The sequence below is a fragment of the Thunnus albacares genome, chromosome 7, assembly GCF_914725855.1.
Source record: "Thunnus albacares chromosome 7, fThuAlb1.1, whole genome shotgun sequence".
Classification (NCBI taxonomy): Eukaryota; Metazoa; Chordata; class Actinopteri; order Scombriformes; family Scombridae; genus Thunnus; species Thunnus albacares.
This window is the reverse complement of record NC_058112.1, coordinates 18,596,098-18,611,012: the sequence shown is the minus strand read 5'-3', so window position 1 is coordinate 18,611,012 and position 14,915 is coordinate 18,596,098. Positions and strand designations below refer to the sequence as shown.

The 14,915-nt window shown below is 38.9% G+C and overlaps 1 protein-coding gene across 4 annotated transcripts in view; it reads left to right on the top strand.

The window, feature by feature from the left end:
* tln2b (talin 2b) overlaps positions 1–4,093 on the top strand; it is an 85,086-nt gene extending 80,993 nt beyond the window's left edge. For all 4 annotated transcript variants that reach the window (XM_044356314.1, XM_044356313.1, XM_044356311.1 and 1 more), the window contains 3 exons: positions 102–284; positions 370–495; positions 1,433–4,093. In XM_044356314.1, coding sequence (XP_044212249.1) covers positions 102–284; positions 370–495; positions 1,433–1,561 — 438 coding nt within the window. In that variant the 3' untranslated portion in view covers positions 1,562–4,093. The remainder of the gene's footprint in view (positions 1–101; positions 285–369; positions 496–1,432) is intronic.
* Positions 4,094–14,915: the final 10,822 nt, after the last annotated feature.

The following is a 14,915-nucleotide window of genomic DNA, read 5'->3' as shown; positions in this document are numbered from 1 at the left end:
AGTCACTTTGATTATTACTGCCTAATTTTCAAAGTACTGCACAAACTTGTTACCCAGATGAACTCAACCATGAGCATGCCTAAATTTGTTGTCTGCTGTAGGCACGTATGGTAGCTGCGGCCACCAGTAACCTGTGTGAGGCAGCGAACGCCTCAGTGCAAGGCCACGCTAGCGAGGAGAAGCTCATCTCTTCAGCCAAACAGGTTGCAGCCTCTACCGCTCAGCTCCTCGTGGCCTGCAAAGTGAAGGCTGACCAGGATTCTGAAGCCATGAGGAGACTACAGGTAACAATCATACACAGTTTTCATTTGTCCATGGAAACTCATGGAACGTGTGCTGTGTGCTAATTTTGAGATTTCCTCTCTAAAGGCTGCTGGCAATGCAGTGAAGAGAGCTTCAGACAACCTGGTGAAGGCAGCTCAGAAAGCAGCATTTGACAAGTCTGAAGATGACAGTGTTGTGGTGAAGACCAAATTCGTTGGAGGCATAGCTCAGGTGAGACAAGGAAATCACGCTCATTGTGTGATTTGCCCTTTTCACGGAACGTTTGCACCTCTCACTGATATGCCAAAATGCCACAGACATTTTTCTGAAATTGTGATGGGCCGCTGTGGATAAACAACTCATCAGCTTCATTTCAAAGCTGATCGGTTGTTTACTAGAAACCCAGGTTTACTAGAAGCCCACAGCTGCAAAAGATCACATTTCTTGAAGAGTTTCTCTTGAGTTCCTTTCCAGTTTTGCAAAAAAATTGAATGATGATCGAAAGCCCTGGGATTCTATGGGAAGTTTTATTTTTCATCTTTTTTTCATCTTGATTGATTGAGTTCCTGTCTCAGTCTGTGGTGCACGCCAGCTGGGCAGCTGTCAATTTTTTAATCTGACTAATGGGGCTCACTGTCTCATTGATATCTGATCATTGTTGCACTGAGGGGTACAAAACTGTTTCTTCAGCCACTTTAGACTGTTATTGACCATTTACTGTTTTTTACACACTATTATATTATTTACATTATTTATTATGTTACATTGCATCTTTACATAGCCTATTCCTGTTTTCAAAAGTAAAATTATTATTTTTCAAAACAAAAAAAACCCCTATTTTTTCTGTAAAATGCTGTATTGACCAAGAAGAATAAGGCTTACTATGTATCATGCAGAGATCACAATTTCAGTCATGGTTTAATGCTACTTTCTGCATACATTACTAAAAATCTACTATATGTATAAATATTCTTAGAAAATTTGGATGAGCCACACTTTCTCATTACAAGGTGCTATTTTATGTATGTTCTGCTGTGTAGTGCTTGAGAGTTAACAGTTTGAGTTGAGTACAGTGCAGCGATTGGTTTTTCATATCAAGTTATCCACAGGAATGGGATTATGATGAGTGGAAGCCACATTTTCTGTCAGCTGTTACCGTTCTTTTCAGATCATTGCGGCTCAGGAGGAGATGCTGAGGAAAGAGCGAGAGCTGGAGGAAGCCCGGAAGAAGCTGGCTCAGATCCGACAGCAGCAGTACAAGTTCTTGCCCAGCGAACTGAGGGAGGATGAGGGCTGATTGGCTGAGCATGTGGGATGTGTGCCATGCTGATGAGACCTTCTTATCAAGGGGAGACGCTGCCGATGTACAGTCGGTTGCTTTCCTCTCATGTAACCGAGGAATATACAGCACTTGAAACAGGCCTGTTTGGTGAGAAAAACAAGTGCCTGTGCTCTGTAGTGTATTTGTGTGCGTGTATGTATGTGTGACGTGCGTATGTATTTGTCAGTGAATGGCATTGACATTCAGACTTTATATGGAGAAGGTTGTTACAGTTTTCACTATAAGAAAGTGGAGACTGTTTGATAAAGTTGTATGATAAACGTATCATTGCTTTGTGAGTATTACTGCATCATGAGCATTACTGACTGTTACAATCATGAATCGAAGATGTTACGAATGCAGAAATCCTCTATAATCGTCATTGAATGTTCTATAATTGTTTGAAGGTTTAGAACAAATAGAAATGAACTGATGATTTCTCTGCAAATGGCAGAACAAACCTAAGGGTCCATAGCTTCTGTTCTATATTTAAAAACCTCAAAGGGTCAATAAAAAGGCAGGAAGGAATGCCTCATTTCATCACTGGCTTGCATGCACCATAACGTCTATACATATCAATGAAGCTACTAACCAATAGAGTAGTATAGTGGAAATTCACTTGTATTCTACTAATAAAAATGTGAACTTGGGATTTGCTGGTAAACTAGCAAATCTTCAGATATTAAGGATGAAACGATGTAGTTCAGCTTAATGCCAAACAGTGAGAGGTTCTGATTGGAGTAAATGACAAAGTAGAAAATAAAGTAAGACCACTGGCCAACATGTAAAGATATTTATTCTTGACAGATTTTTTTTAAAAAGAAAGTACTATTTCTTAAAGGACCAGTGTGTAAGATTTAGTGGCATCTAGCGGACTTGGCAGAAATGGACAATAATATTCATAAGTATGTTTTAATTAGTGTATAATCACCTGGAAATAAGAATCATTGTGTTTTTGTTACCTTAGAATGACTCCTCTACATCTACATAGGAAGCAGGTCCTCCTCCATGGAGCTTGCCATGTTTCTACAGCAGCCCAGAATGGACAAACCAAACATTTTACATTGGACGGGGATGGTGAGGGGAGGGGTATTCATTTGGTTGCAATCTGCAATCTCACCACTAGATGCCACTAAATCTTACAAACTGGTCCTTTAAAGAGCAGACAGGTGTCATTTGTGTTATTCAGTAGAATCTGGACTAAATGTGACCAAATATGTCATGCTGCTTGTACATCACTTCATGTAACCCCACAAGAGCTTCTTCTCCTTCCCTCGCATACACAGAGCTGTGTTAGGATTATGTTTACATTATTTGTCATGTTCATTCTCCTTTGTCTTCATGTTTTAATTCCCCTTCCAGTAACACTAGCCAGATTAGTTTTCAGGTGCCCCTATACTGTACACACACACACACTCACCTCACACACACACACACACACACACATATAGAGTTATTCTCCACTCATTACTGCCCTGTTGCGGTAAAGGCATTTTCATTTTAGACTGACTGTCTATAGCAATATGTTACACTGAATATTCTAGCGAGCTGATAATGAGAGTCTGTGCTGTTATTAGTTGTAAGATTGGTTGTGTGCAATGATATTTTGCTTTAGGCTCTTGAATGAATGAAACGAGTATACGGGATGCACTGACATTGCTCATAACTTTACGCACTGAAGAAGGAAATTTAAAGCTTCCATTATAATAATTATAGGACACTCTCCCAACAAACAAAAAGGAAATAGCTTCAAGCTCTGATTGAATAAACTGGTTCAATTGTGATTTTTTTTTTTTTTTTTTTTTTTTTTTAGTATATTGATGTATAATATATTGAAAATTTTAAGCAGGTCATCTCCTCAGTCTGTCCATGCCAGTGTCTGGTCTGCATTGTGTACTAGTGCCTTACTTGAGTCTGCCATGCGAGCAGCTGAAGATCAGGCTGGGTGGGAGCCTGAGCCTTGTCCTCTTTGGATCAGAACATTATGCCAGTCTATTCCCCATCGGGGTCTTAATAAACTGTCACCTAGTCCTTTGCCATACAATACAACGCCTTTGCTGGTGGCCTATCTGCCTACAATGCTATAATGCTGATATAAAAAGGGCATCTGTGGATACCTTGACATTTAGCGACTATAATCGAAGATGAACACTAGACTGCATTCCATGAGCATGTGGCAATTTGTGTCTGAAGTCGAGAAATTCATTATACCAAGTCCCTCTTAAAGGTTGGACTGAATTACTTCCTTGTTTCATTGTCTAACCACTATAAAATTAAGTTTTTATCGATAAATGTAAGAATTACCCTGAGATATATTGTCTAACTGATTTGTCCAAGTATTAAAGGAAATAGAAAAAGTTACTACAGTAGCTCTGTTATGAATAGGTGTTGTGCTTTCTTTAACAGACTGCATTAGTTTTATGATTTGATGCTGTATGTATAATATTTATCTGGTCACAAAAGTATTTTTTGTATTCACCAAAAATAAAGAATTTCAAACAACCAGTACATGAAGATTATTTTGTCCTTTTTCATGCATTTAGTTGACAAAAGAGATGTCTCTGGTAGGAAAATAAGGTCTTTCTACATTCTTTCCAGCAGATGTCAGTATTGTCCTTCATAGCTGAGTCAGTGGATGTTTGGAGAAATATGTTCTACTGGAAGGTTTGGCAAAGTTAGTCAGACCAAATATGGACATAGTGGATGTGCTTTTTTTCCCCTCTTTGTTCACAGACTAGACCTTGAAGTATGCAGTGATTCTCATTTAGATGTTTAGGTCAGGAATGACAGTTCACAATCTTGTACTCTGGGTTACAGTCTCGCGATGAATACAGAAGGCTCTGTAGTGCTGTTGAGAATTAGAAGAAGTAATTTTTGTTGGTCTTCTACTGACAGCAAGGCAGGCTTGATCATCAGCTTTTTTCATTCAGATGATTCAGTACTTCACTCTGAAGTTGATCCTCTCTCTCTGTCAGGAGCATATGGAGGCAGAGCGAGTAAAGGATGGTTAGAGGTGGCCAGCACAATACACTGAGTCGTCCTAATGAACACCATATTTGGTTGTTTGAGTGTTTTGGTCTCATGCAAGGCCACACCACACAGTGGAGCAGGGAAACTGAAGCCATGTGTTTAACTGGGAGTGCCCATCTACTACTCACCCTCTCTCTCTCTCTCTGTCTCCCTCTGTCTCTCCAGTCCTCAGGACCTGCAGGATGTTTTTCTGGTTAAGTCTGGCATTTGTATGCAGCTATCAAAACCTCAGTAGATGAATTATGTTAAGCAGAGCCGCGGTCTGGTTGAGGCCCTCCTCTTATTGTCATGAACTACATGATTTCAGACTAATTAGTAAACCACTCTATTATAGCTATAGTCAAGTTTCCATCAGGGCCATGCATTTATAAGCTATTACTGTAAAACTTTCCATTTGACAAAGTAGCACAACGGTCAGCATGATGATAACAATGAAAAATGAAAAATATTTTGGGGTTTATCTTGCACTCAACCACCCCTCTGTACATTTCTTTATTCTAAATCTATTTCTCAAGCTCTCTCTTTGCTTTTCTATTGGTTGGTGTTTAAAAAACGTCCTGTCATATGCCTGCTTCCTAATGTACTGTAGGTATGGACTCCAGATGCACCTTGTCGGCACGAGGTTTGATGCCTGATCTGTTTCACCGTGGCGTATGTCATTAACCTCCTCAACCCCACAGACTTTTGGCAGGTCTATTGTTACAAAGTCATGTTGTGTGTGCAGCATGTTTCAAAGCTTCAAAACTTTGTCAAGATTTCAACTTTTCCTAAGAGGCCAGATATGTCAGACTGAATTTAAAGGAAATAAGACATCTAGTTTTTTTTATTTAAAATAGTGTTGCATTGGAAATTGCATATTTTTTTAATACTTCACTCAACATATATTGTTCAATGAAGAACTGGAACCTGATAACATTTTTTATTCCAAAAGACATACAGTAATCCTTAGAATTGTATATCTCTCCTAAATGTCTTTTATTTTCTGAGTTGGAAGGTTGGTTTTGCAGTCACTGCAGCTTGTGCCGTGCCTAATCCCAACAGCCTGGCAGCCATTTAGTTCATGCTTTGTTCCGCTCAAGTTCTCAAAATGAAGCCATGTTAACCCCTGGCTAAACCAAACGACACTGGTTCAACTCTCCACTTTCATTGTTCAGCACCAATCTGCAGTATGTTTAATCCATGATTGAGCAACAGCAAACACACTCTGCATATATTGGTTTCTTAAATCCATAAGTTTATATATTTTCCAGTTTGGATAACAGGCAAGTTACTGTATGTTCAGAAGTGTTACTGTGCAGGAAAGGAGTCATGACTTGTGCTAAGAATGGCCTCAGTGAAATAGAAAGTTGTCACACTGCAAAACTATGTAGCCTGTTATAGCATGTTAATGATACTCTATGAAATTTCTATTCAGCAGTGTTTTAATTGGTCTTTGGGGGATAGCTTTTGGTAATTTTAGCCTTACCTGTACCCACTTTAGGTAAGGCTTAAATGGTAAAACAGATTGAGAGGGTATCATGGTCTTTCACAGTATAAGCAGAGGGAAGCAGTTCTCCTTAAGCCAATTCTCTCCACTTCTCTCCAATTGTAGAAAAGTTAAGAAAGAGGAAACGAGGTTAGGAAAAAATGCACATCAGGAAAGGCTGTTTGGTTTTGGGCTGGGCAGTTTGTCCAGAGCATGCTACTGAAACTTTTATTTTTGTTCACAGACAACATTTAAATTTGACAAAGCTCTTTCTGAGATGGATCAAAACATCTTTGAACAAAAACTTTTGTTAAGCTGTTGGCAACATGTGAGATTCTCACCTCCTTTATCCTTTATAGCTGCTTTCTAGCACACCACCATTTCAAGATTTTAAAGAAAGTTTACAGAAGTACATTTTTTTTGTTTATAATTCTATTGAACATGTAACATACAGAATCCAGCATAGACTGAGGAAGGTTTTATCAATATTACAAGCAGCACGTGCCACAGCAAGCCAGGAATTTTCCAGCTTGCCCAAGCTGATAAAAGAGTGGAAACCAGCATTGTTCATGGGTTGAATGCTTTTAGTTTATGTCTGGCTTCAGTCCATTTTGTCAGGAAGTTTCACATGGTCCAGACCCAAAGATGGTATGGCAGAGAGAAGGTACTTTGAAAAATGGTTGAAAAACAATTACCAAAACTTCCCAGCGATTTTCAAAACTCTCAAGCGCTCCCTGCTCTAAAGACGCTGCCAGTGTAAAGTGTACATATGTCTGGACTTCATGTAAACACACTCAAGTTGTTCTGTAAATGCTGAAGAAAAAACACCTTAATATAATACGTAATATGGTAGGGACTTACAGTATGGTTTCACCAAAGTGAGTGAGGTCATCGTGTTAAAGGGAAGCTTGTTGTTTACTCATTTTCACATTCCACCTTCCTGCCAGCTCTGAGACGCAGTGTTCCCTAACATAAACCTGGGAGACAGCAGCTGATAGATCTACGAGAGCCTTTTACTCAGGTCTGGAACACATGACTATTTTAGGTCATCAGTGGGGTTCTCCCAACGTGTTGGCTCCATAAAGTATCCACTGTACAGCCGTTGATTTAATGAGAATAGTAAACATAGTCTGTAAAGATCACCTCCGTGCTTCCAGAACTGGGAACTGGTTATCGTCTGTGTGCTGTAATTTCACAAGCTAAAGCCTTAGAGGTTATAGTAACCTGGTGATTGATTTTGCTATGTCTAATTTCATATCTGAGTACCATTAATTGGATGGAAATTGTCTGAGACTAAGTGGGGAGAATGAGATGAAATGAAAACCATGCTTACCATGAAAAATTACAAGGTCTCATGTTCAAGGATTTAACTGCCTAGCCAAATATCATAAGTGACATTTTGAGTGTCAAACTGCAGGAAGTGTCCCTTATGTAATGCCACAGTAGACACAATTCATCAAGTTCCATGGGATAACAGGTGGGTGGTGCTTTTATATAATGTGAATAAGTTGCAGTCACCTTCAGAGTGTTCATCCTCGGGTGAGTGACAGTATTTACTGTCTATTTCTCCCATGACAGCACAGCAGCTCCTTTAGCCATCATGTAAGGAAGCCACAGTATTTCTCAGTCAGCAATGACAGCAGAGCTATATTGGGACAGAGCTGAGACTTAAAACTTGGGTGCTAATTTTGGACAGCACCACAAGTAACATCTTGAATATCTATTAAATGTTATCATCTGACACCGACACCCTAACTTCCAAAGTAAGGCTCTTCCCAAGATTTACAGTGATTTTTCTTCTCAGTTCTGTTCATGCCTGGAACAGTGTTGAGATCGAGCTGTGGAGCAGGGGGAACCGTCTGTCTCAGACTGTGCTGCCGACTGGAACTGATCTGCAGTGTCTCCTGGGATTTAAGCTGTCTAGAGTGAAATGTAACACTCATCCATCCAAACCCCTCAGTCTTAATAAGGAAACTTTGCTCAACACCCGTTAGATGACAGGCCACATTGCTGTAGAGAAAAAAGTCCTTGGCTCCTTTTCTTCTCTCAATCCTGCGGCCTCCCCGCCCTGAATTCAAGCTGAATAAACAGTCACTCCACTCAATGCTCAGCAGATTTTTCTCAACACCGATGCCAATTTTCATGAGGGGATTTGGTGTGGGAAAGGCCAAAATGATTAATCAGTGTTACTTTAGCCATACTACTGTGTCTTGCATGGACAGTATGTCTGCTCTTCTTCTGCTGTATTTACTCAGCTTATTGCTTTTGATAGATCAAGGGAAAGTGACCCACAGTTCCCTCACAGTCTTAGTGGTGGAGAGTAACCTACTTCATTTACTTGAGCACTGCACTGAAATACAATTTTGAGGTACTCGTACTTGAGTTTTTCCATTTTATGTGACTTTATATTTCACTACATTTCAGATAGACAGACATAGTGAACTTTTTACTCCACCATATTTTTATTTGACAGCTGCTATTTACTAGTTACAGTACTAGTTAGCATTTTACATAAAATATATATGATGAGCTTACAAAAAAACAATATACTGTTAATTATTAAAACAGCAGTTCCCAATCTTTTTGGCTTGTGGCCCATTACAAAAAAGGAGTGTCTAGTTTGGGCCCATCAGAGGTCCTTCCAGGTGTCTATCAGTTGTTGCCAGTTCCACCAAAGAGTGATATCCCCTTTAAACCCAAAGACATATTTTTTTTAACTTCTCACAAAGAAAGCAAACATTATGGAAATGTCAAAAAGAAGGATTAAATTTTGTGTATCAGAACTTTGCTTTTTATTCTTTTCGAGGGCGCCCGACCCCTAGACTAGGAACTATTGGACTAAAATACTTAACTGTGTATAAAGTAGTTAAAGGGAACATATTATACACATTTACAGGTGTATATATAATTCTATCTGGGGCTCTACTAGAATATCTTTGCATGATTTACAGTTAAAAAAAATACTTTTTAACTATTAAACTAAACTAAACTATTTAACTCACATTGAGCCTTTAAGCAGCCCCTCAGTTCACCCTCTGTCTGAAACAGGCAGTAGCTCCCATCTCTTTAAGGCCCCCCTCCCTCAGGAGAAACCATGCAACAAACTATAGTAGTAGGATTTCATTACTTTTTCTTGTTCTTTACTTGAAATGTCAGCTTCTCAAATACATCTATACAGGTGTTTATGGGCATGCATGTTTAGCAGACAGCTTGTCTGCAAAGAAGAAAAGACATTCAGAGCAGGTTGAAGTCTGTGCTTTTGACTCACAGGGAGTAAGTCTACATACGTTAATCTCAAGTTTTGGAACATTGACCATATTTAACATAGATATCTTATATCATAACAGCATATAAATAACAGAAAACCACAAAAAGCATAATATGGCCCCTTTAAAATTAGTTCCATTCAGAAGAGGTACAACACCAATATGCTAAATATGCATTGATGCATCAGTATTATAATCTAATCTATAATAATATAATAGGCATATACGGTAAAAAAAAATAAAAATAAATAAATATTAGTTACAGGGGCCATTTTCTGCAAGACAAGTAGGATCTGAATACTTCTTCCACCACTGGCCTTTTCCATTCTTTTGATGGGAATGATGTGCTCTTTAGGCAGCCTTGAAGCTTAATTATCCTCTTATCATACTGTATATTGTTATCTCAGACAGCTAAGGCCTCAGGGTAGGAACTAACCAGAACACACCACATGGAAGTCTATTTATTCTCACATCTATGCACTCAGACAGTTGTTTTATAACTGACTTTACACAACTGTTTTATCTAGCTCACTAACTATGCAGTGAGTTTGAGCCTGACTGGAAAATGGTCACGGCATCTGATCAAACGTGGGGCTGCAGACAGGCTTTGGTATAAGAATGCAGGTGCCGCAGAGCTGTGGGTTCCTGTGGCATTCCACACTGCAGAGACCACTGTGACCCAATCACAGTGAACACAGGCTGTAAGCTTTCAAACAGCCACTCAAAACCACACTGGAATGTCTCATCACCATGCACTCTCACACACGCTCCACATTATGGCTTTCCCTCAGCCAAGCTATGGTCATTTTTGCGGTTTGGAGTTATAAACTTGATATAGACCTTCACTTTCTTTTTCAAATTTAGAAGTGAAAGTTCTTTGTTTACCAAAAATGGTCATTGCATGTGTTTTTGTTGAGGATTATTCTCTCTTAAAAAGAGCTTAGGTTAATTTTGTTGTTATGAGTGAGTCTATTGAGAGAAGTTTGTAGTGATTAAAAATATGGTATGGGAAACACTACCACACAAGTCCAGCATCCTCCTCTGCTTGCCATTGTTTCAGTTCTCTGCTCTAGAGGGCTCTGACAAGCAGGACTGTAACAGGGAGAACAGTGGCAGAGCTAGAAGTGCATACCAAGAAGTTTTATAGCCCTGTGGAATGGAAAGAAATATCGAGTACGTCTTTGGACCTCACAAAAAGCCCCCGCAACTCAGCCCTCTCCTCTGTCTCCTCTACCTCGCATACACCAGAGAGCCCATATATGGACACATATATGAAAGATTCTCCCTCTGTGTGCAAACACGGAAACTTCTAGCCCTGTGACATTAGGGGCAAATGATTTAAGGCAAATATTTAAAGAGAGCTATCAATAAGATGCTAGACGGCTGTGAACTGAGATACAAAAAAAAAACACAAACAAAAAAAAAGCCAGTAACATCAAGCAACAATAATTAGGCTGTAAGAAGATATCAACAAGCACAAAGCAAAGGTCAGCAAGTGTTTCAGTCAACAATTTAGAAAGATCTTTCAAAGAAGGATTTCTGAGGAGGAAACAGTGCTGATGCTGTGTAATGCATCTCTTATCTCAAACTGGGAGAAGTTCAACCTGCATGTAAACATTCATTTACCCACTTCCCTCTTGACTTGCCCTGTGTATAAATAAACACAATGAATGTGCAAAAGTCTTGCTTTCCTTAACAATGAATGTACAAGAAGCCTTGTTTTCCTGTATAGACAGATGTCTGATAGATTTAATTTTTGTGCCAGTATTCATGCTAAGACATGTCTGGCATTTCTGAAAATTAAATTTTACAGGATTCTGTGAGTCCTGCATGAGTTTTAAATGAAACGTGACAGTTCCCCCCGAATGCTTCCCCCTCCCCTTTAGTCTCAGCTGAATGAGCAGCATCAGATATGGCTGACATTCTTGCCTCTCTGTGTGTCCCCATCTGTAGAGAGGTTGCACAAACAAACAGTCTGGGAGGAGCCCTGCAGAGGCCACAAATATTCCTCCATTAGGACTTCTACCCACATTTGTGTTCGCAGCACTGGAAGCCTTCACTTTTGGTATTTTTACTCCATAGCTCAGCTTGTTTTCTCTCAGTAAGTTATAGCTGCCTGCACAGTATCTTTGAGGCTTCTTTGCAAACTTTCTCCTCTTGAGTGATTTGAAATTACATCTGCTTTGACCAACATACAGTATCTGTATGAAAGCACAATCTGAACTTCAAAAACGCCTCTAGACATACAAGTTAGGAATTATCAAAATATACCATAAACCTAATCTTATAGTTCCCTTTGAAGTCTCAGCAAAACCTTTAAAATACACCATAAATTGGGATTTCTATAAACCGTATATAAGACTAGAGAGTCTTATTACAGGTGTTTACAATCTAAGGAATGACTGATCCTTTCATTTAACAGCAGCTACTTTTACTGCAAAAACTTGGCACAAGAGGAATGCTACCCATCTTCAATGGAGCACCTGCAGCTGAAATATTTGACCTTCATAGCCAAGGAATTTGACTCCTAAAATGAAGCATGGGCGTGGTAAATATTGGGAATTTTGAACGTCTTATACTATATTCTCACTTTCCTTAATTTAAACAGAAAGTTTGAATGGAATCGCAACTGACTGAGGGACACTTCTGTGTAATTTACACCCTTAATGACAGATTTATCACCACACAGAACTCTGCAGGTCAAAGTGTCAAAGCCTTATTGTAACTATCCATTATGTAAAAAACTGGCTGTGTCTGTGCCCTGGTTGTGGTTAGATGTCCCCTCGTGTTTGCTAATATACCAGTTTGAGTCTTACAACTGCCGGTACATGTCAGTGGAACATTACTGTGAATAAATCCAGTGGCAGTAGGGCATCGACCAGGCTTGGGTTACAGCTTGGATTGCACCCTCCCTGTATCCCCTCTCCATCTTTGCTATGCTAAATGATTATGCCCCTGCATGGAGCTATCTAATCCCAGGGGTATCGTACGGAAGAGCCAAGGAGTTCTCTCTATATATATCTGAACGCTATCTGCAGAAATCTTCTGATGGTATTTGACCAGGAGTCAGCCAGCACTGTGCTTCTTAAAGTTCCACTCAATGGCTGTGCAGTCAACATGGAGGAGGAGCTACCCTCAATATTCCCTCACTGGTTTGTGTCAGTTGCAATTAGTGGTATATTATTGGAAAAGAACCACACTCATGTCAGAATATTGTAGCTTCACATCAAATTATGTAATTTTGGTGAAGAGCAAAGGGTTTGAGATATTTTGTATATTTTTTTGCATCAGACATGCATTTTGACTAAGCCTCAACAGAGGCAGTAAAATAGTTCCTCTAATACAGTAACATTTTAGCCATGAGAGAACTTCAAATGTCTGTCCCATGGGTCTTCTTATGCAAACATGAGTTCAGCCACAACAGCCAAGTACAGCTCAGCTCCTCCTTGAGCAGCAGCTCGAGAAAACCGGACATTCCACATACATAGTGGGTTGTCACTGTAGGCCTAAGAGATCAACTAATACATGATTAAGTATTAACATTAGGACTAAATCACTTGGAAATGTGGCTCTGTGTCATCTAAATGGATGAGAGGACAAACTATACTACAAACTCTGGGCAAAAAAGTTGTAGAGTTTATAATCTGAGAGTTATGGGTATCCTTCATTCGTGATTTCCTCAAGTGGCATGTGAAAATTGGTGATTTGACACCCTTTCTAGCCCCTTTTACATCTATATTTACCCACAATATCACTATAAATATTTGCAGGCCCTCAAAGTTGCCTCATGTTTTAATGTGATTCTGTATACTGTAATTTTTTACAACCGTGTTTATAACCATAATCATAAAAAAAATCTCTCATGGCGGGAAAGTAAAGATAATGATAGGGTAGTGGTTGTGAATATGAATTCAGCTTATTGCTGCACCTGTCTCAGTCAGCTGTTGCCACATGTAGACAACTGAATCAGGATTCCAACATATCAGAGTATCTCAGATCTGTCTAGAAAATGGGCAACAGTTGTCTGATGGCATGTGTTTTCTTTTCACTGCCAGACTGTATGTTGTGAGGAGCGAATTCCTTATTCATGAAAGTCTGATTACATCCTCTCAGCTGTTTGCTGCCTATGAAGATGATTACTGAGATGATTCTTGGCTCTTGAATGAATTCATGCATACACTGTTTTCTACACAGTCAGAGCCGTCTTCTAAAGACAATAAAATAATTCACAGTATTCATGTTTTAAAACCAAATGCTACTAAATGTAAATGGTGGTGAATAGTCCTGAATGTTTTTTTTAAATGCTTCCATCAGCTGTTCTGGTAAAGAAGTTTAAGACACCTTGAGAAGCAGATTTTTTTCCAAATAGCACAAAATTATATGTCTGGAGCTTTTTTTTCACTTCACAGCCATGAAAAAGAAACTTTTTCTAAATCTGTGGTGGCTTCAGAAAGCTACCACCACTTAAAAAATGCCTGAAATATTAAAAAGGTCATTGCATTTTCCATAATGTTCCTATAATGTAGAGAAATTAAGGAAAACATAAGTTTGTTTTATGTGTGACCACAGTAAGTCTGCAATACCTTTAATTTTCCAGTGGGATGTAAGTTGGAATGCAGTAGCCTTTCAATAACATCTGGACAGAAGGGGAAATTTTTGACTGCTTTAATCAAAGCAAGCCTATTGGGCCCTGGGCTATTTTTACGGTGCCAGTATGTTAAAGGAAAACATCATAATGGAGCTTATTTTCATTCCCAGAATGCCACAGCAAATCCAGCCTGCCATCACGAACCTCCCCTGAGTCCATTAACTGAAAACGCTGTTTGAGATAATTAAGATCAAATTGCAAATCAAGATTAACAACAGTGCTTTACTGAAAAGACGGTCAGGATATGATATCATGAAGATAAGTGTGTATTAAATATGACTGAAAAAAATGAACATGAAATATACATACAGTACTACATCAAGAAGCATTTAGAACTACATTTATAATGCAACAACAGTATTTGATATAGTGCAAAATATCTACTTTTGAAACATGAATAACATTCGTTTACACACTATGCATGACTATTAGTATACTATACTATACTATACTATACTATACTATACTATACTATACTATACTATACTATTACTCAATTCAATTAAGTAATACAGTATCTTGGAAGACTCAGAGCCAATTCTGTGTATTGTGCAAAAGCATACTCCAAGCTTTATTCGTTTATTTACTGGGAATGAATCATTGTCATTCGTCTGCAGATTGAGAAAAAGAAAAATAACTTGAGTTTTCCTGAAATATGATACCACATGTATTACCTAAGACTGATTCTGATCCAGTGCAAGAGAAAAGCAGACAGAAGTAAGACCAGATCTGTGACCAGTATTTTTGAGTGCCAATCACAATTATACAAATGCCAGATTTAGAGCACGGGCTGGCCCTAGATTATCAAGATATTTTTTCTATTATTGTTCCCGTCAATCAGCGTCTATTACAACTGTAAAGTCCAGTGCCTGGAGACAGAGCAAAACCTTGAATCATAGCAAAATAACACAATGAGAAAAT